Source organism: Ornithodoros turicata, chromosome 10 (assembly GCF_037126465.1).
Source record: "Ornithodoros turicata isolate Travis chromosome 10, ASM3712646v1, whole genome shotgun sequence".
Classification (NCBI taxonomy): domain Eukaryota; kingdom Metazoa; phylum Arthropoda; class Arachnida; order Ixodida; family Argasidae; genus Ornithodoros; species Ornithodoros turicata.
Genome location: NC_088210.1, coordinates 31,725,689 through 31,748,272, shown reverse-complemented (window position 1 = coordinate 31,748,272; position 22,584 = coordinate 31,725,689). Strand labels below are relative to the sequence as shown.

The 22,584-nt window shown below is 45.4% G+C and overlaps 1 protein-coding gene and 2 long non-coding RNA genes across 6 annotated transcripts in view; 1 reads left to right on the top strand and 2 right to left on the bottom strand.

Moving 5' to 3' along the window:
- Positions 1-6,158, bottom strand: part of LOC135369906 (uncharacterized) — an 8,465-nt gene extending 2,307 nt beyond the window's left edge. Inside the window, exons 1-2 of one of the 3 annotated variants that reach the window (XM_064603499.1) lie at positions 5,859-6,158; positions 4,260-4,503 (exon numbers count right to left, since the gene is read on the bottom strand). In XM_064603499.1, coding sequence (XP_064459569.1) covers positions 4,260-4,335 — 76 coding nt within the window. In that variant the 5' untranslated portion in view covers positions 4,336-4,503; positions 5,859-6,158. Of the gene's footprint in view, positions 1-2,086; positions 2,341-4,259; positions 4,504-5,858 lie in introns of those variants that run through there. The other 2 variants (XM_064603500.1, XM_064603498.1) reach the window with 2 other exon arrangements.
- LOC135369912 (uncharacterized) lies at positions 1,179-22,584 on the top strand. Of its 2 annotated transcripts, XR_010415154.1 has the most exons (4): positions 1,179-1,535; positions 1,842-1,940; positions 12,831-12,927; positions 22,450-22,584. It is a non-coding gene; the product is annotated as an uncharacterized LOC135369912 (long non-coding RNA). The 2 variants fall into 2 exon arrangements; XR_010415153.1 differs by lacking the exon at positions 22,450-22,584 and having other exon boundaries at positions 12,831-13,214.
- LOC135369911 (uncharacterized) lies at positions 19,939-21,163 on the bottom strand. Its single transcript, XR_010415152.1, has 2 exons — positions 21,031-21,163; positions 19,939-20,672 (listed from the first exon to the last, which is right to left on the bottom strand). It is a non-coding gene; the product is annotated as an uncharacterized LOC135369911 (long non-coding RNA).

The following is a 22,584-nucleotide window of genomic DNA, read 5'->3' as shown; positions in this document are numbered from 1 at the left end:
AATATGTTGTGCTGCTTGGGATAGCTGTACATACCGGGTATTGCACACTTCGATGGCACGGTAAAACATAATCCCATATACGAAGCAGCACAACATCTTGGCCTAACATTGGGCCGATATTGGTCCAATATTGGACCAGTATTAGACCAATATGTTGTGCTGCTTGGGATAGCTGTACATACCGGGTATTGCACACCTCAATGGCACGGTAAAACAATCCCATATACCAGGCAGCACAACATCTTGGCCGAATATTGGCAATGCCGGCCCGATATTGGTCCAATATTGGACCAATATGTTGTGCTGCTTGGGTAGCTGTGCATACCGGGTATTGCACACCTCAATGACGCGTTAAAACAATCCCACATCCAAAGCAGCACAACATTTTGGCCTAATACTGGCCCAATATTGGGCCGACATTGCCAATATTGGGCCAAGATGTTGTGCTGCTTGGGATTGTAAATTGATGCTAGGTCGACGTACCTGTAAGCATTGTGTACAAGCATGCGCATAGACACAACGTATGTTGCCTCGCTCACTAGCAGAAATCGTGTTAGTTTGATTTACGGCTGTATGACAGTTCTTTTTTTCACGCGCCTATCATTTGCAACTCTTCTTTGATTCAGACCAGCTGGCAAGACGGAATTCTCTAGAACCTCGGGAACAGAAGACGGTATGGAGAATTTCAGAACACACGTACACAACTGCAATCCTATTGACCGTGTTATACCGCCCCATAAATTCCATTTCCTCGTTTCATTTCTTTTTCACAATCTCGCTAGTATATATGGTCCGCAAAGGAAATCACCACCACGCCATAAATGTCGTAAATATATCGGCCCAGGACGTATCGGCGTAAACATATCATAATGGGGTAACTTCGCCAATAATCCTGGCGGTTATACCGTGGTACGTACAGGGAGTACCCCATTGGAGACCAATGAGGGATGTTCGCTTGTTTTCTGTGGTGGGTATAGTCCTCTCTTTGACTAAAGTCCCAGAGGCAAGATGGTTAGCACTCACTCTCCTGTGTCACCATCATCTCTCCCCTACCTCTTTCACCCTTTCCTCTTCTCCCTCCCCTGGGTACACCGAGTCGCCACTTCACAGCAAGCTGATCGCACCTTACCCCTACATCACCCCCCCACCCCCACCCGTAAACATATAGACGTTTTTCACGGTATTTTGTCCGTCAGTGAATCTGTTTCTCGTCGTTACGTTTGTCATAGACATATCAGCCGTCACATCCTGTTTGTTTCCGTTTTTCGATGTTTGGATCACCTCCGACGCATTTATCAGTTGCACGTGGATCGGCTTTGACGGGACCTTGAGCGAGTGCTATCCGATAAGAGAGCTTCGAGGATAGGGACACATCGATTGCAGAAAAAAAAAATCGTGCCACGTATTACAGCTCTTATCGTACTTGCTGGATGGAATCGTACATGACGTCATCATCTCAAGGAGTCCCTGCCTTCGGAAACCTGCCCAAGCATTTATGGAATCCAAATATCTGCTACTACGCTATAGTGATCACGGTACGTGTAAGCCAAGATGGCGTCAAAATTGCGAAAGAAGACATGTATTGGCATATTTCACCGAAAAAAAGCAATCTTATTACACCCGCTGTTCGCTTCGTTTTGCCCCGTGCGAACTCAGGTGAACTGGTGGGTGGAAAAGTTTTGCCTCTCGGAGCAAATATTCTGCCCCTGCTTCCAAAACGGAATATTTCATTCCTTGTTTTTTCCGCTAATAGAACAGTTTCTGCATGATTTAGCAAAAAAAAAAAGAAACTTGACGCAGCTATGTAAAAAAAAAAAGGTACTCATGTTCTTTGATTTCAGAACTGATCGAGGCTCCAACGCTGCTTCAGCTGTGCATTGGTTTCCACTCTCTGACAAGTGAATCTCTATGGCTTTAGCATTGTACAGTGAAAGTAGTAGGTATGTATCGACATTATATCTTATATATTTTAAACTTGAATTGTACGCGGTATCTAATGGATACTTATCCTATATACCTGTATATATCCTGTATACTTTCACGATCAATCAACACAGGGAGTCACTTTGCACTGATCAGCACTTACGATGTCCAACAGTGACCTTTCCGCTCTTCTGTTTGGCTGTTTCGGCGTTTTTGGCGCTGTCACACTGGTTATACGTCATGGTCTGTTCTGGCTGGCTCTCGCCGCGTAAATAGTCGTTAGGACTAACAGGCGTCCCGCAACACACGCCATGCTTCGATCGAGGACGTTAGCGGTACCCCCGAGTTTTGGGAAGGACACGTCTCGAACATGATACACGCTATACGGGAACCAGTTCTCAAGAGGTGGAAATATGCTCTTACAACAATCTTGAGAGCGAAGGGAAGTGGTCTGGAAGAATTGCGCAATCGATGTCCTGACTAACAAGAGGCAGGATGGCAGTACGCGATAAAAACATTGGTGGTTAGTTCCGTTTCACGTCAGCCGAGGCTTCCGACACGTGATCAGGAAGAACGGTGCTCTGCAGAAGAAGGGGGTGAGCTATATACGTCTCTTCGATTTGGCTGCACCAATTCGAGCAGTTCTGCACCAGTTCGAGCAGTTCTGCACACCCTACTTTCCAGTACAGCGCACGCCCTCTGTTCTTTCCTGTTTTTTTTTCTTTTTTCCTTTTTTTTTTTAATGTGCGCACCTAGTTCTGGGCGAGGTCATGGCAGCTTCCACTCGCTGGATAGGAGGTGCAGCAGGCCAAGAACAGCTGCGTCGCTGAGTCTACAATGAATGAAAGCCCACGACCGCGGCGTTGAAAAGCGCGTCATGGTCGTTTGCAAAGCTTTGACAACTGTACAGGGTGTGTGCAGAAAAACATGACCCGCATTTTTACATGTAACTCGTTGTCTACTTAGCCGAGGAACTTCCGGTGGCGCACGACGGCGTATTTATGCGTGCGAAAGCTAAAAAAAAAAATCCTGGAACGCATACCCAGTGTAAAAAAATAAACAGAGCGCGAAAACATGGGCTTCCATGCATTAGAATAGGGCGGTCATGACAGTGCATGGTAGTGTATTTCGGTCTCAGGAGAGTTATGTGCAGGCACGGCTAGGGGTACTGCCGATGAGCATCCATGTGGGACATCGTTTCGATTTATGCACCGATAGCTCCCCTAGCGGTACTTGAACACAACTCTCCTACGTCAACCGTGTTGCCCTTTCACATACACCGTGTTGTCCACTATGTTGCCCTACTCTCATGCACGGAAGCCGACATTTTCGTTGTTCCGTTTATTTTTTAAGCTGAGTATGGCTTCCACAATTTTTCTGCAGATTTCGCACGCATAAATGCGCCACCGGAAGTTCGTTAGTTAGGTAGGCAACAAGCTATGTGCCTAAATGCGGGTCATGTTTTTCTGCACACACCCTGTATATTAAGGGAAACACGAGGACTTAAAAAAGAGTACCGACAGCGCGAGCACTGGCCTAAAAAAATTCCTGAGAGGAACGACAAACGTATTTTCATCTGAGAGGTACGTTGTCGGTGCGATCGGTGTCCGTCCGACGGACCTCTAGACACTTCCTTTGGATTAATCAGAAGAAATCTGAAGGACATGTACGTCGGTAATGATGATAATAATAATGATGATTATATGAGATTTTAGTGCATGCAAAAACTGCAATTCGAAAAGGAAAAAAAAAAAAAAAGCTTGACGTCATGCTTTGTGCGGCCACGGACTCTTGGCACTTCTAGAAGGGCTTGATACTGAACTCCGTTAAATCACGTTGATGTCTTGTCACGATCACGTGTCACGTCTACGTATGTCGTTTCACAGCCTTCACTTTTTCCTCGAGTTTCGGGTTATGAGTCAGTTATGAAAGATAAACGTAGCACAACTCCGAAGGAAAAGCAATAAACTCCGTAAAACACTCTCCGAATGTGCCAAGAACTAAGCCCTGAAAGCCCGCAGAATCCAACAACAATACCGCACCGATAAGCACTAGATAAACGGGCGGGAAAAAAGATTCCCTAGATGAGATCCGGTGTTCTATGGTATACTCCTTTGGAATCAAACGAAAAACACATTGTAAATCAATGTGTTTTACAATGTGTTTTACAAAAACACATTGTAAAACACATTGTAAACACATATAGCCTTTCACCGGGCGTGTACAAGAATCTGTAAAGTATGCAAAGTACCAACATCTTGAGTATACTTATACGACACTCGAGATACGTACAGTTAGGCTTTGATCATATACCAGAAGGCAAGCTGGTTGCCTACCTGCGCACGAAGCACCTCCTGGAAAGCAGGTCTTCAGTGGGGGATCCGGGGACCCGCCATCACGGGAGGTGGTCATTGGAAAATCTGCAGAGTCTCCAAGAGCCGCTCAGGTCTCGTAGATGGGAGACATCGAGTCTCGCGGTTGCAGACTCGCCGAGATGACCATGCAGGGACGTTGTTGCTGCAGGATTCGGTGAAACTGTTGCGGAGAACCAGATGGGGATCTGGTTACGACCAGTTCCTCCTGGGCATTTTTAAGCCGTGAAATTCGGATCACTGTGTGGGAGCGTTATGGGATAAAGCCGGACACCTTATCTACAACACTCGGCAACCGCTATGTTTGGAAGACTCTATACGTCTAGGAGATAAGCGTGGTTGTGTAGTGCTAGGTTTCCGAGAGATACGCAGGAAATATCGCGTGGCTCGGTCGTGTTCTTGATAAGCAGGGTCCCTAGCTCTTGCAATGGTTGTGGTATGAGGTTGTGAAATGGCCTTATGTTAGCGGTATTCCAGATGGTATCCTTTGCGCTACCATCAGGAACTTATAATGTCAACCACGTTATGCAACGTAACTATCAGTTTAATAGGAGTAATAGCAGTAGGTTTTCATTTCGTTTTGCGGAAGACGTTAGTGATGTCAATTGAAAGTGATATCCAAGTAACCATATATCAGGGTTTGCAGTGGAAGACAGTAACCAATCTGATAACACTCATTCGTTCATACGCTGTGAATTGATCTCCGTGTCATCCTTCCTGGCTCGACAGAGTGTCAACACTACATGTTTCTTATCTTCGTTGAGTTCTTCACGACCACGCTGGTATGAGCTCATGCAGGCTCACGGTATTTTAAGCAGTACACTATGCCAGTTGTGAACGTCATATCGACCTATTTTGCCAGCGAGTGAGTTCCCATACGTCATTGCAACACCTGTGGTGTTACCGTTGGCAATACGACGCCATGGAAAAGTAGATTCATGACGTTTAAAAGATAGTGGCTGATCTAAATCTGCCTCGGGTGATTGCTGCGTTCGGTCACGGGCAATTTAGTTCAGAACAGCAGCGGAGTTAAAGTTGTAAACGAAATGTAACCATATATAGTTACAGCTACCACGTCAAAATGATGAGGATAGGAATAACATCAACTTAGCTACTTTAAATTACTCTGTAAGTATCGAAATACGAGTAAATGTAAAAGTAAAACTCTTAAAAATTGTTTGATTTGGTGGGCGAAAAATAAGATAGAGGGTTCCAATAAAGCGAACAAAATGCAGTCCATATAGAAACTATTTAAAAGACGATCCCAAACCTTCATTTTTGCACTTGTATAGCCATCCGTAATGCGTACAAACGTACGGCAAAAATATAACCTTACCTGAGCAACTTAAGTACCGTTACACTTACTTTCGTAGAAAGCGAACTCGCTAGTTAAAAGTTACTGTAACTCAGTTCCTATACTCAGGACTGATTGCATTCGAGTTCGAAATAGAGAGCAAATCGAGTCACAGAGTTATTTTTCTCGCTCAAACGATACAATACTGCTATGCGATACATCTGCATGACTATACGGCACAGCTGCGCGCAGCAAGTCAAGGACCTCACCTTTTTTTCCCGTCTACTCGTTGATGTCACGTGATTTTGCGTCTGGTCAGATCTGTCAAGGAATCGTAAGGGGTAGAAGTCATCGACGAAAAATCCGGTGAGGAAGCGTGTCGTCTGCTTCCAAACTATAGCAGACGACAGAACTGTATCGCCTGCTTCCGAACCTGCCGACGAGGATCACTCGCAGACGACACGAAGCTGCGCTACCATATTGCTACGGCAGTACAAACTATACACATTGTCTGCACCTGTTCGCGGACACTGCGATTTTGAGCGCGATGTTGGCACATGGATATGAGTGCGCTATCTGAGCATGCGTGATACGCGCGGCTCTGTATCATCCTTTCCACAAAACAAGGGAAGGTGTTGGCTGTCATATGTGAGGCAACCTTTGTGTCGGCTTTTCGGAGATGACTTCCGATTCAGCGGCGGCGAGAAAAACAGGAAAACGCTTTGATTGGAGAGTTTACAGTGCAAAGTGGGATGTTTGTTGATATGCGATGTCCTTTAAGAGGGTGCAGTACGTGACAAGGCTCGATAAATGTGGATAAGAGCAGTTCTGGAGTGGTCACGTTTTGCGGATGTGTACTTTAGGGAACAATGTGTTGTTGTCGGGCGACCGCATGTTGCCGACCGTCACGGCCCATCGAGCCACCACCACCACCACCACCACCACCACCATGGTTTTGGCGCTCTATGGCCTTTGTTGCCTTTGTGCCATTAAACACATCAATCAATCAATCAATCAACCATCGAGCCAGATGCGGAGAAGGAATGGAGAAGATGCGGGAAAATAGAACATGCATGCATATTTATCCAGTAAAAGTTCTGGAGGTTTATCATGCATCGTTAGTCCAATAGGCTGTTGGAGCCGTGGGACACAGACACAGAAATATGTAGTCATTAGAGGAAGTCGCGTCCACTGAATGGATATGAACCTACCGGCAGTGAACTACTATTCGCAAAATTCTGCCAGTAGTCACAAGAATTCGCTCAACCACCCCTTCAAACACGAGTCGTCCGATTAACGTCCAGATAACGTCCATTTCGATTCATGCGTTCAAAACAAAGTAAGTTAAAAAAATTATAAAGCTTACCATAAAGAAATTCGAATTCGTGGACCACTCGAAGCGATTCCTTGATGTCCAGCTGCTATAAACCCCTATGGACATCCGTTCGTAATGCTTATGCTCCTTGATCTTTCCGTTTTGCAGTGCGAGGAAATTCCCCGCGATATTTATATCTATTGTCCATACGGAGATGCTGCAAGCGAATCCGACAGCTGTTTTGTAGCGTGTGCATCCTAATGCCACTTTCTGTCCATGCGCCATTGGTGCAATTACATTCATGGGGAAACGATACTTGCGTTAGTCACACTCCTTCAGCTCTGGAGGGATTGGACAAAGAGAAACATATGTGTCGTCCTGCACTTTTTGTTCGCAGGTTTATGCTGCAAGAAGGAAGCACTCTTTGCAACATCGTGTCGACGCTGGTGGCCGCATAAAGTGACACTAAAGTGTGGAAATCGTTTGAGGAGACGAATGAGAGCCAACTCCGCATTGCTGCGCTTCTTGAGAAGGAGGGCGAGAGAGAAAGCGTACATTGCAGTTTGCTTTACTCATAAATGGTGAACGATGCAGCCGATGAATAGCACCCAAGCAGCACAACACGTTGGCCCAATATTGGCAATGTCGGGCCAATATTGTTCCAAGATTGGAGCAGTATTGGGCCGGTATTGCCGGTCTTGGGCCAACATGTCGGACCAATATTGTTCCAAGATTGGAGCAATATTGGGCCGGTATTGCCAATATTGGTCCAATATTGCGCCAACTTGTCGGACCATTATTGTTCCAAGATTAGAGCAATATTGGTCCGGTATTGCCAATATTGGGCCAACATGTCGGACCAATATTGTTCCAAGGTTGGAGCAATATTGGGCCGGTATTGCCAGTATTGGTCCAATATTGCGCCAACTTGTCGGACCAATATTGTTCCAAGATTGGAGCAATATTGGGCCGGTATTGCCAATATTAGTCCTAGTATTGGGCCAACATGTCGGCCCAATATTGTTCCAAGATTGGAGCAATATTGGGCCGGTATTTCCAATATTGGTCCAATATTGCGCCAACTTGTCGGACCAATATTGTTCCAAGATTGGAGCAATATTGGTCCGGTACTGCCAATATTGGGCCAACATGTTGTGCTACTTGGGCAGTTCCTTTGTTTGTTTGTTGTCCTTTTTTTCTTTTTGTATCAACGTAGGCGCATATTTCATTGCACCAGGATAAATTTTTGCACTTTAGTGGTACCCCTTTCAAAGTTTTTGCGAGGTTTGCGAAGGTTTGCGACAATCCGCCACGAGCTACGCTGGATAAATGAAAGAAGGCGGTTATTACAGAGTTTCAGTGCACCGCACTCTATCACCTTTGCGTAGGCCAGGGATAGCGTTGGTGGTTCTGAGCATGCGCGAAACATAGGGCTTCGCGCGGTGCGCAGAACCACCATGCTATCCCTTACGTACGCAAAGCGGATAGCGTACGATGTACCTGACTGTTGACAACGGCATGAATCTATATTCGAAGTTTTTTTACAGCAAATGGAGTAATGGATGCGTAGAAAATCGGCACCGCCAATACCGAAACTCATCCGACCGCGACATCTGAGCGGCGAGCAGCTCCGCCAATGAGGGGGGGGGGGGGGAGATCATGTGTTTTCAAGGACCAATAGTTATGGCGGAGGCTTTCGACCCTCTGACGTCAGAGCTCGACGCGGAACGTCAGAGCTCTATGGAAAGTCGAATTTTTGCGGTGCTACATCGTCCCGAGTTGCTCTCCCTCTTACAATACATGGCCCATACAGCATCCCATCACGGAGCTGATACGGGCAATCCGTGAAACGGCCGCAACAGGACCTCCTGCGGACATGCGGCTACGGATATCCCTCCATAAATATCCCAGGGAAGTCCCGCGGACGTCCAGTTCCGGATACGGACATTGGGATCTATTTCAGACGTCCGTAGGAGATGGTGTTCTGCTTGGGAAATACCGCACGTAAGAGAGAGTACTTAACCTTTTTCATCAATGCTCTGGGGGTGCCACAGTTGTGTCGCGACGTCAAGCTCCGAAATATTGATTAATTAATAATCTGGGGATGCAGTACATGTGTGCGTGATGCAATCAATCGCGTCTACTAAATGGTCACATCCCCTTCAACAATAATAATGAATAATTGCGTTATCCTATCTTGTTTTCCTCCACGACCACTCCATGACGCGATAGGAAAAGGTCACCCTTCCCGATATCGCATTGCAGGAGTGCAAGGGGAGGTGCGTGAAATGGAAAGCGCGTAGGCTAATCAACACACACAAAAAGGAAAAAGCTCGATAAGGAGCTTCTTATCAATCAGTGTACATCGATCAGTGTCGACATACAATAATACAATCGCTAAAAATGCGGCCTTATCTCATCTGTTTAGTCACTGGCAAAATTTGTGTTATTCGTTTTGGCGTGAGTAAGCTTCCTTTGCTTGAATGTTTAATTGCTGCTAGGAACGCATAGAATATTTTAAAGACAAACAAAAACAAAAGAGTGCATCTTTTGGCATTCTGCAAAAAACGACTTTAAATGCAACAGCTTTACGAGGTCATCTTCCGCGGGCGCCTCCAAAGGGGCCTCCAAACTGTTTCCATTTCTCCTCTCTCGCTCCACGACGTGTCAAGGTCAGCGAAAACGAAACCTGAAGGACTATATTCTCCTTTCCCCCGTGACAATAACCGCACAGAATGCAACGCGTGCGCAAGGAGCACTGGGATTTCCTGAAATCGTCTATTGCATCTTTCTCTTCCATCTTCTTAGCTTCTTCCCTCTCCAGAACTGTCACGGACGGACCTACACGGTTGCCAACGTTGGTGGGCTCTATAAGGCTACATCGCTCTAATAATTTGCGGTAGATTTACGCGTGTAACGTCCCTGCCACATGGACAGTTTTCAATAATCATTGAAACCAACGGACATTGAACTAAAACCTACATTGAACATCCGCGTAGGGAGCATTGACTTTTAGTTTTTTCTCAGTAGGTGCCCGTGTTTTTGTCTTCAGAGATATTTATGCCCGTATACTTCTAATGGTTTGTTCTAAAAAATTATCTCCCTTGCACGTAAAAATTTGGGTTATGGTCTTTGAACATATTGAACCCCATCCCGTTTGATTTTTCCGCGCTAAAAGTAAGCAGATCATAACCTCTTAGTAGCCTCTGTAGTTTCACTAGAGCTAATCAGAGGGCGCTGCATTTCTGGTAGGCGTCAGTTTGCGAAACCGAAACTGTTTTGCAATGCCGAAACCGATGGAGGTAGGAGTACCGCCCTCTATGAAACATCCCAAAGAAGTTGTTGCTGTTACACTAGATGGCGATCGCCAACTCCTGTGTACTTCCTTGTGTACTATTCTCGTTTTTGTTTTTCTTAATCTTTGCGCTTGGTGGGTCGACCCCTGCAGATGCTTTTGCCCCTTTTAATCAGCCCATACAAAAATACCGAAGTTTCGTTGAAGGAGCTTAAGCCGTACCGCTCGATCCCATGGTTAAATATCGTACTTTTGCTTTTTCACGGTTAGAATTATTGAAATGTAATGTCCGAGCACCACGAGGTGAACCAAAAAGTAGTAGTAATGTAGCGTTTGATAGCCATAGCACGCAATGTTTTCGTATTAACCGTAAGTGGGAAACTTCATGTAGAGAGCGGGTTTTAAGGCACGTAAAACATGTGCTGCTTTGGGTTCCCATGAGCCCTTGCGTGCTACAGGTGGCGCTTGCTTTTTCTGAAAAGGTCGCACTCGTGAGGGACCAACGCCGAGAACAGAAGGAGCGTTACCACCAGAGCTGTAAAGTAATTCGTAAAAAGTAATTGAGTTACTGTAAGTAATTACTTTTTGTGTAACTAATTATTGTGACCAACCACTCACTTTTCCTGTAACTTCGTTACTTTTAGAGGCATGTAGCTGTAAGTTAATTACACTTTGTTTAGTAGCTTATACAGCACTGCTGTCACCACTAAGCACAGTGCAAGGGCGGACATGGTGTTGCACCGGGTACAAGGAACACAGGCGAAAAATAATTTAATTTTCTGCCACTGGTGGAGACACTTGCATTCTGCGATGTAGCGCGGCGAAGCATATCCAAGCCCTTTTTTTTTTTTTTTTTTCGTTGCAAAATGAAATAAACAGGAGACAACAAGTGAAGTACCCATTTGGGCACTTATCGGCACTTATTTTCAAAAAAGCCTCTAATCGCAAAAAAGGCATTAATGTTTAGGTACTAACGGATCCCCGTCGAACTGGTTCGTGCTTAGAACATCGAAACGTATCATCTGTACGACTCCCAACGAAAAGGCACATGCCTGGAAATCCACTCTCTACACATGAGGTAGCCGGTACTGTTAATAATGGTGCCTCATCGATGAACCTGCAAAGGCATTATCTTCTATAGCAAAGCCAACTAAATAAATCAATTATTGCATACCTTAGACACTTAGTTACCAGAAACTCTTAAGAAAAATTTCCAGAAAATGCTTCGCAGCATGCGCCATTATCTCACACTTCTACAGCGCTCTCTCTTTTCTTTGTGTGTGTGTGTGTGTGTACCTTACTGGGGTATTCAAGATCGCATACACTGCAGCTGAAGAAAAAAAGGCGACTGTAAATATTTGGCGTAGGAAAGTGATTTTCATTCACTTCGCAAACAATGCGTCATCCCCGAATATATCAGATGCCTCGAGATAGATAGGAAGTTTGCGAGCCTAGACAATATGTTCGCGCTTCATTCGATTTGAAAGGCAAAGAACTCATCAGAGATACTTAACGGACCCCTCCCGTTAGATAGACATGTATGCGTATTGCATGAATGGCGAACCGGACAGAAGGGGTGGTGGAAGGAAGAAGATGTAGGGGCCTCCTATGTGCGCAGAAAAAGACTATAAAGTGTATGGAGGCCGCCCAGCGCATTGTGATCGAGCAATTGTGCTCCAAGCCATAAACGGTGGAGGCCATAGCGTACAGTGACCTTTCTGCGATGGATGAGGACATTACTTGCTCGGTTTGTTTTGTATCGTACATTTGTAATGTAGTAATGGATTTCTGTTAAAGGCTACTGTAGTGAGGGTTCGTGTTATTGGGATCCGCGCTTCGGGAGCTTTGGCCCGTTTCTAAAAGTGTTTTTTTAACGAATTCGTTCCCGAGCGTGCTCTATGTCGATAAATCGGGCGTTATTTGGTCTTCCTCTTGTCGTGTTGGCAATCTCAAAGGACTCTGCGACATTCCGGAGACTTAGAAAACTGATTCAGAGGCTGAATCGCAAATGTTGAAATAAAGTAATTTGGACGTCAACCACTATACTGTAAAATAATTACCGAGTGTGACATTTTGAGAGGAGTGCATTTGGTCAAACTATAATGTCTAACGCCAACAGTAATTTCCAATTGAAGAGCGAGTCTCGCTTTCCGACGATAAAGCAGAAGACAAATACTGAAACAGACGACAGCTGTGAGAGACGCTTGATTACATCATCAGTTTATCATGAAGTGAGCGTTGCTGCAGAAACCCTTGGACTCTATTCTTTTTCTTTTTTGCAGCGTATAAACAAAACTCATTTTTCTTGATCGAATTCAGCAATACAAGCCGAAATACAGTACAACGAAGCAGACTGCATGCAGACGACAATGGTTGCAGATTTTATAACGTGTTTATATAACTCATCATGGGCGACGTTATGTTGGCCAGTCGACACACGCAGACGACATTGCTGCTCATTTGACAGCAGAAGTGTCGTCTGTAAACTTTGCTCTATCCAGCAAGCAGACGACACAGGACCGCGCTTCCACCTCAAACTTTCTGTGCTCCATCTTTATTTATAAAGACCGTCATATCAAGGTCGTGCCTTTCCCGGAAGCAGCTCACATCGCCCTGCTCTTCCTTCTTCAGGTACGACATCGCCCATCGCTTTTCACGACCGTGGGGTGAAAGACATTCGAGACACCTGCAGCATCGCCGCCCGCCCACACGAGGATATGATGTGCCGGTAAGGACAAGGGATGGTACCCTGTACGCTCTATTCCTTCTCCGCCTCCTCTCAAACGGCTGTCACGATGCATGCTACTCTATCCCACCCTTCCTTCATTCGGAGACTGCCTATAGACCACACAATGCCATTCGTCCGACCGTCTGTTAGCCTTCGCGAGAATGCGTTGCTGAAAGTGGTCTAAATCAGACGACAAATAACGAAGCAGACGACAACTGCATCTGTCGTCAGTTTGTGGCGAAGTGCGTATCGCTTTTGAACCGCTTTTTTTTTTTCTCTCTATGTTGCAGCATAAAAATAAAATTAATTCATAAAATTCATCTTCTTCTTTTGCAGCATAAAAATAAAATTCATTCATTATAGTTCACGCAAGGCCATTCATCCGACCGTCTTTTAGCCTCCGCGAGATGCCGTTGCTGAAAATGGTCTAAAGCAGACGACAAATAGCGAAGCAGACGACAACTGCGTCTGTCGTCTGTTTGCGACGAAGTGCGTATCGCTTTTGAACGGCTTTCTTTTTCTCTCTCTCTCTCTCTCTCTCTTGCAGCATAAAAACAAAATTCATTCATAAAATTCATCTTCTCCTTCTGCAGCATAAAAATAAAATTCATTCATTATAGATCACGCAAGGCCATTCATCCGACCGTCTTTTAGCCTCCGCGAGATGCCGTTGCTGAAAATGGTCTAAAGCAGACGACAAATAGCGAAGCAGACGACAACTGCGTCTGTCGTCTGTTTGTGGCGAAGTGCGTATCGCTGAACCGCATTTTTTTTCCTCCTCTTGCAGCATACAAATAAAATTCATCGTGCTTTAATTTAAATTACCGTTATAGTTACTTCCGGTGTAATTAGAACGAGAGTAAAGACACGCACGTCTTTCAACCCTTTATTGTGCGATATACCCAGGAAGGGGAAGACATCAGTTTATTGACCTTGCAAGGTCCCTTCAAACACAAAGACAACGACTACCGACCGGTGTGCAATGCATAACACTCAGCTGCCTACGGAGCCCAGACGGTACAGCATTCTTTTGTTTCTCGCCCAGCGCACGCCTTCAAGACTGACAGCCTCCTCCGCAATTATTTTCCGTTTCACGTGGACGGGCCTTGAAAGGGAGTCTCGCTCCGGTGGTTGGTGGCCCCGTTTAGCTCATCACTTGACCATCTTTGGTGAAGCTCTCTTACGTTTACATGTTGAGGCACAGCTGCTGAACGGTGCGCAGTGGAGCCCTGCCGAGTGCGATGCTTCATTGGGTATGGAGATGGAAGATAGTGGTGGTGGTTCGGGATAAGGGTTTCCTTGTTTTGATATGTGGGTTTACTGTGGGGCTTTAAAAGTGGCTATACCTTGGGTGGACTGTTCTCAAAAACGAATGCTGTACTCAGGGTTATGGCCTTCGTCGCTCGTGCGCCAGGATAACCCGAATCATCATCATCATCATCAGTACTCAGAGACAATATAATGGTAGTTTTAGTTCTTTCGGTAGTCCTTTTGGTAGGTTTTTGTATTTTAGTCCTTTTGGTCCCTTTAGTACTAGTCCAAACTAGATAAATTGCGACAACTCCTGTCATCGTCTCTTTTGGGAGTATATGCACCGAAGTCAAGGATTACCTGCAGTGGTGGGGACTAAACTTTTGCGTCATTGTCTGTTTGGGAAGTTCATTAATGAGAGCTAATTCGCGGTAAATATTCGAAGAGTGGTCCATGCTATTTAAAGAAATTTTTGTGTGCTTTATGCATTATTGTACGCACACAACCTGTAGCTTTCCCATGTTATCTGCTTCCCAACTGCTGGAACGGCAAGCCACAATGTGCTGGAGCGCATTATTTTTAGCGGTATAACCATTTACCTGTCGCAAACACTGATCCGGTAGCTGTACCAGAAAATGCTTAACTTCGAAACTTGTACTGCCAAAGCAAGTCATAAACAACTATCTCCCGACAGCCATAACAGCCATTTTTCTGCGACCACCACGAACTGCGCGCATGGCATATAGCCGTATACCTGTTTACGTTCCATCTTGCTTATCATATGCCATTACTTGAGTATGCATGCTACTGATAAACGGAACGCAATCACCAGCACCCTGCTGGACCTGCCTTATCTTTGTATCTCGTAGAGTGCTTTTTCAGAAGGTCTCCCTTCTCGATCTGCATATTTTCTGGATAAGCGAATACCTTGCCTCGTGTAAAACAACCAAGATGTCCAGATGGACGTCGTGTTTACTTCGCACAAAAATATATTCTTTTGGCTTGTTTGTTTTTAGAATGTGACGCTGCTTAAACACAAATAAGTGTGCATATGCACTCAAAAAGAAAAATATGTCGAACAAAGCAAAACATGTAATGGGTGTGCAGTCAGTAAAGGTAGTAAGAAATACGCGGGACGCTCGTAGTTTATCTCAAACAAGAACTTCCGTTTCTGCATATTTTTCTCTCTCTGAGTTAAGAAGTTAATTAGCGTATCTTAGTTGATAAACGAACTGCTTGCATTTTTTAAAGAAACGTTATAACATTGTTTTTACATTAATGAACCCAACACGCACCCTTCCTACAAGACGTTCAGACTAGGTGCATTTGCCTAGTACAAATGGGAGAACTACAGATCTTTGTAGAATTTTTTTTTTTTTTTTTAGCAATACTGCGAGCCCATCTCGGGCCCAAGCAGGTGTCAAATCAAAAATAAGCACAACAATACACAACTAGCAATGACGTTAAAAAAGGAAAGAAAAAAAAAAAGAAAGACTAAACATATGTTCAGTTCGGAATGTTCAGTTGACCTTTCATTTACAGTCATCCGTTGACAATGACCTTTTTATGCGATAATTCAGGTACTACACCAATCAACATAATGCGACTACTAGGACCATCGTTTTGCGGTCAATGTCTTGGAGAAACTCTTTTTTAATTTCTTAAAGTCTTTTATTGTCTCCAGAAATCGTTTTTTTTTCCATTGTTGTTATGATGGTCACACAATTTCAGCGTACCGCGAGCGCCGTCTTGCGCTGACGTGAATGGTGGTACTGTCACGTGGTATATCACGTACCTTCACGGCGCTGTATAAACCCATCGTCTTAATAAACGCGACGGCTATCCTTCGCGTTTTTGAAGACAGTGGGGCTTCTTTGTTTCTGGAGGTACGCGGTCTTTCCACCAACGCTTAGGTGTCCCTGATGTGTCTGGGCGTTTGTTCCGTGTCTTGCCTCCCTAACCGACGTAAAGTTAACAATAAGACGCGTGGGAATAGAAAGTGAACGTATAGCAGACGACAGTTCACGTCCGCAGCAAAAACAACGAAGATGCAGCCATATGGAGGTCGTAACAAGCCTACTCCGTTTTCTGTATAGGGGGCGACCGTGTTGCGTGGGTGCCATCATTCTCGACGCACGGAGGTGTCTTGTGTGTTTGTCTACTCTCTCTTTCGACGAAGAAGAGAGCACGAACTGCGTTGGAGTGTTTCGGATGAAAGTGGGTTGTGCGCGGTGCTGCTCTGTTGCATCATTAAAACGCCGAAAATTAGGTTGCAACGCCGGGAGAGTTGCGGTGTGTGTGTGTTGACCTTTTGGAGGTGGTAGTATAGTGTGTTTCCGGAGAGGAACAAAGCTGTAAAAAAGTGGGTAAGGGGGAAAGGGACGGGTTGGTATCGATTTTTTTTTAAATCGCAAGCTTGCTACTATAGCGCAGGTTTGTAAAAATATATTTGTTAGATAGAGAAAAAAGACAGGCTGTCGCTGTTAAAAAAATAACTTCACCGCAAAGCACGCGCTTGCACACTATCATTACGAATGATTTATTTACTTTATTTATATATGAAAATAGCTCAAATGGCACCGTTATGCGGGCGTCACACAGTATAATACAATGCAAAAGGATAACGTTTAATGAATACTGAGCGAATTAGAGAGCTCTCGCGTTACACATTAATATCTCTAACACTGACTAATGACTGCGGAAGATATTTCCATTTACTATAGTAGTGTGTGGGAAAAATGAGCGAGAAAACTGCGCTGAATTATAGGAAACTCCTATAGAAAATGAACTATAGAAAACTCCGCAGCCTTCCTTGAAATACCCAACCTGTCACGATATGTCGCAACTACCCTTGTCGTCATCAGCTAAGCTGATTTGTCCCAAAATGTTGGACAACGCATGGAGAAGAAAGACTTTAGTATACACTTCCAACCTCGTTAAATAGCACCGGTATTGATATCTTGATACCTTCAAGAAAATCTGTCCATGTTTGTAGCCCGCCTCGGCTAATCTCTGGTTGTTTAAAGAATACTACTATTCTGGTTTTATTCGCTCCCTCATAAAGATTGTTATTATTATTTCACTGACTGATTGAAATTATATCTGGTCCTATATGATGTTAATATCTTTGCCCTATGTTGATGTTTATTTTGTCACGATTTCCCCCCTCTTTTTTGTGACTGTAAGCTGCTCTTGCACGCGCGTGGAGCAAATGCCCCGTCAATTGTCACGCCATGTGACTTTTGTGTCTCCTATCACTCGTGTGATTTCAATAAATAAGTAAATTACAAAAAAAAAACAGAGTTCTTCCGCTTTTTTTTCTTTTACCATCTCGTCGAGACGATGCATTATTTCATTGAATGCGCCTCGATGTGGCTTTTACGGCGCAGTGGCGTTACTGCTTGCGACAAGTTGACTTTCCCCAATGCAGTCGCTGAAGTGCTGTAGAAGATCTAGAGCACATTCTTCTCCATTACTCACACTACCGACCTTCCCGAACCGTATACTCTCCGGGTCCCTTATAACGAGCGATATACTCTCGCCCCCCCCCCCTCTCTCTCACAAAATTGCTCGGTCCCTGGCCACATCTAGCATACCAACGCTCTGCCTTCAAAGCTCTGCCTTCAAAGCTCTGCCTTCAAAGCTCTCTTCACCTTTCTGGATACCATATAGGACTCCGATCTTTATTATGAAGGGGCTTATTATTTCATTCCCGGCATCACCACCAGCAATGAGATAGAGTATCGCCCCCTGGCGATGAAACTCCCCATGCATGATCTTTCAATCAAATTGTTGTGGTTGTTTTTTACCATCTTGGCAATTTATTGAAAATAGGAGGCTTATACGTCTTTTTCTGTGACTGATTGTCAAAAAAGAAAAAGAAAAATGCGTACACCACCTGTTTTCGACTGTTACGAGACGGAACAATATCATTTTGAATGACAAATGGCTCCTGCGCAGAGAGAGAAAGGTTCAGGCTCTCCCGAAAATGCAGCAAACTCTACATCTTGCAACACAGTCCGCTCGGACTCGTACGGGTAATCCTCGGATTATCGTCCCACCGGGAGGCGCTTCCTGCAATTAAGCATTTTCACGGTCTTGGCTCGCCTAATTACGGCTTAATCAACTTATAGACGTTAGTTATTCCATAAATAATCCCCGTTCTAATGAAGCGTATAGTCTGGACAACGGTTGAGAAGCAACACCGTTGCAGTGTGTGTGACTCGTGCCATATTCCCTCAGGACATCAAAGGGGAAGGACGTACTGCGTGTCCTTTTCGTGCGTTCCACAACTAACTCGCGAGTAGGAGTTGGTCACGTGACAGAGTTGGACCACGTGACCCTGAGAGTAGGGGGGGAACCCTCGGGTAGGTTTTGGAACGGGCGAGACTACGATTCTCGACATGGCGACAGCAGACGACAGTGACGTTTGGGCTCCCCGGAACATCGGAACCGCTGCTTGGCTTTAGTGTGACTGTGTTGTCTTTCGGTACGCTGTCATCTGCGAATGTTCGTAAAGCATTCACGCCATGAATTAGGAGCATTTACCGCGCATTCCGAGAAACGGTAGCGCTGTTCTAGTCAGCAGTTAGCTCTAAAACATATAGAAGCAACTTTCGACCTTCACATCTGATGTGTGTTGTATGGTTTCGTGCATGTTGCAGGTCGAAAAATCCGCACTGGAACTTTCCTGCGTCCTCTATGATGTAGCCGAGCCGAGCCGCAAAAGCAGACGACCATAGATTTCAATGCAGACGACAGCTCTGACGTCACTACTCTTAGCTACCCCCGTCTGATAGGGAGCAGAGAGAGTCCATCTGGAGTAGCCGACCACCTTTTGGAACGGGGGTCGTGACGTCATAGAGTAGGTTTTCGAACGCAGAGGGTAGCTACTCCCTACTCGACCAAAAATAAGTCCTGGAACTCAGCTGGATGTCCTGTACGTGTCAACATAGACGCTCGTTCAAATTTGGCATCCTCGTGGGACAGAATAAACTTAAAAGTAACAAACGATTAATTGAGGTCATTGCAATCCACGTGTCTCATTGTATTCTCGGTATTTCTCCAGTGTGACGCGGAAGTATGAAATTCCTGTAGTCGTGGGACGTCATTTTGTGAGCAATCCGCCAGCCATGTGGCAACATTGCTCTTCCAAAGTACATTTCGGTCTCGTCACCGCACTACTGGTAGCCTTCCTTTCTTTGTGGGGCGGAGCGCGGAGATCAAGAAGGATCAAGAGAGATCAAGAAATATATATGACATACTATGAAGTAATGTTCACCGACGGCATTTGTAGTTAGATTCCCTTTGGTATACCAGTGTTTCTTTTTCTCATCCTAGTCAGTGTGTTCCGTCTTTTGGATTTACTGCCCACACATGGCGGGCGGTTCGAATTCCGAGTAGCCGCAACGTCGAAGAACACAACGTCTAACGACAAAGAAGAAGTGTTTATTTGCTCACATTGGGAGTAGCACTCCAAACTCTCCGTCGGCAGGAAACTGACTACATGCAAAGTCACGCTCAGCACATACCCAAGCAGCAAAATGCACTGAAAGTCGAGTGCAATAGGGGTGGACGGGTAGATGAAAGGCCTTGAACAGATTCATGAAACTAGAGAACATTGATATGACATACCGTCCACCCCTAATGCACTCGACTTCCAGTACATTGTGCTGCTTGGGTAGTCTCGATCGAGGCGTCCTATAGCGTCACATGCAAGAAAAAGGAGGCGTATTTCCCCCGCTCACGTGTTACACTGACTCACGATAACGCTTTTATTATCAGCATCTCGCGTCTTATCTCCCGACACTTACACCACTCTTAAATGTCCGGCAAATCTGGTAAGTCCAAAATCACGTCTTCTGGATCCCGAGATATCAGTGGTCGAACCAGCTGCTGAAGAGCAAAAAGAGCGATGATACGTATAGCCGAGGTCCAAGTCCGGGTTTAAGGGAATTGCTGGTGAGCCGCAGCACGAAGTCTCTCGCTGAGCGCCTGTATACGGTGGGTTTCGGGATGGACCAGGTCTGGCACAGTCGTGGACGTCCTTCCTAGTTAGGGTTGGTGGCAGTTCGGAGGGATGCCAGTCTTCCAAGACAGACCCCGCAGAAGGGCTCGGGGATAGAAACAGGAGCGTCGTCCCTCAGTGGTAGAGCGGATTCCTCCAGCGCGTACGGGAGGAATAGCCTAGGCTTGTGTACACCAGTACCGTCCAGGTTGCCACGCTGTTGGAGCGACTAGACTGGGCAGTGTCACGGTCGGCCGGAGAAGTCTGACGCTGCGTTGGCCAGCGTCCTGGGACCACTGACGTGAAAGCAACGGCCGAGTCCGTTAGAGCGGAGGGTCCAGGGACGGCTGGGCTGCTGTTACCAAAGCTGCTGCACGAGTAGCGTACAGAGGGATGCCATCTGTCGGAGCAAGTCCTCATCCACTGGTGCAGGAGAGTCCTCGTCACTGGCAGGGTCTTGCTTCTTGGTAGGAGTCACCGTTAGAACCTGCACGGCAAACGGCAGCAAAGTGAGAAAAACAGGGAGACACTACCTGGAACTGTGCCCTCCGGGCAAGCAGCAAGACGGGTCGAAATCACCACTGTTGGGCGCTAATTTTGTGGGACTTACTGCGCACAAATCCCAAGGTGGTCCGAATTCAGACCCACCGCAACCCCAAAGAACACAAACAGCTTCGACTACGGAGCTACGGCAGACAAGAACACCACACCGGAGCGGGGTGGTAACCTGTTCCTTTGTCCTGTTGTCCTTGTCTGCCGTAGTTCCGTAGTCTAAGATTTCATACAAACTGGCCCACTCTGCTTTGTTAAACACAAACAACAACAACAACGTCCAAGATGCTTACATTGGCAGTGGTATTTCCGTCGGCGCTGAGCAGCAGGAAACGAAGACTACACGCAATACCGCGCTCAGCGCTTAAATAGTCTCAATCGACGAGCCCTAGCGTCACACATGCAGCAAAAAGGGGGGCGTATATTCCCCGCACACGTGCTATACACTGATATCACACTGACTCGTGATAACGTTTTTGTTATCAGCATCCCGCGTCTGATCTGATCTCCCGACACTTCAAAGAGCGTGTCTTTTCGTACACCCGCGCTACGCTCTTCCAACGTAATAAAAATGCATTCCTTATTTTTTTTCTCCCCGTCAATTTACTTCCGCTCGTATAGCACAAAGACATTAGCGGACCAGGTGCAGAAGATGACCCATACTGGACCCCGTTTCCATTCGAAGAACAGATCCGTTCGCGGACTTCGTGACGAAATGTCGATCGTGACGATGGACTGCAGTGGCGACGATGCATTTTGGATGGCACGTTCGTGTAATACGTCTACCTTTTGCCGTTTTGCCGGCGTAGAAGAATGAAGGTACCGTCTGACCCCATTTTTTTCTTTTTTTTTTACGTCGTGTGTTGTAGCTGCGGGTCCGTCAGCAATGACACCGTAACCTACAATCTTTCGATATATGTATATCCACTCGATGTTCATAAGGTGTTTAGGATCGTATATATATGCGGGTTATGAGCTCAATGAATGTTCGCGAAATTACGAATGTCGATATTTCGTTATAGTTTTTTTTTTTGAAAGTGCATGGATTCCGGGGGAGGAGACTTCAAGGACAGGGATTGATTTGTAAGGATTGATTGCAAGGATTGATTTGTCGATCTTTATCAGGAACGCGAGCACATAACGTTGAAAAGTCGTTAGACAACCAGAGTGTTTCTTTCATTTTATTTTTTATTTTAGTTTGTGCTCATTTTTAGCTGTTTTGCCGAAAGTATATTGACCGTTGATACTTTCCTGTGCTGCTGATTTTGTTATGGTATTGCGCTGCTCATGCTCCTTGTGTGTTTATATGCACATATTGCACTTTTTATATAAAATTGCCTGTGCGCATCACTCTATATCATCTCGTACATGCCACCATATCGGAGTTTTACAATGCTTCGCTGACGCTCGTTCTTCAACGCATTTGATCAAACAACCAATCAATTCAATCTTAATTGTGCTTTCGATTGGAAGGGGAAGCAAAAAGCCGAGGAGGCTTTATGCTTCGTGTATAGTTTCCATGTAGTTTAATTACATTTGGTACTAAGCAAAATACACACCATAACGAGCGTTTTTGCGTTAGGTTGATCTAATATTTTGATAAAATTGTTAGACCAAAATTATTAACTCAAAGATGAGTGGATCGGAGAAAGAAAACGCATTTAAAATACGCTCAGATGCTAACTTTTCTCTCTCTCTCTCTCTTTTCACAGCAGAAATATTTGAGCTGCTACTGCAAAGCATCGTTGGAAAATTCCTAGAAGCAGCACAGCTTCTATTTCAAGCCCCAGCACCCGTCAGTTCTAATGGGCCTAAACAACATCTAAGCTACACTCCAACTGCGACCA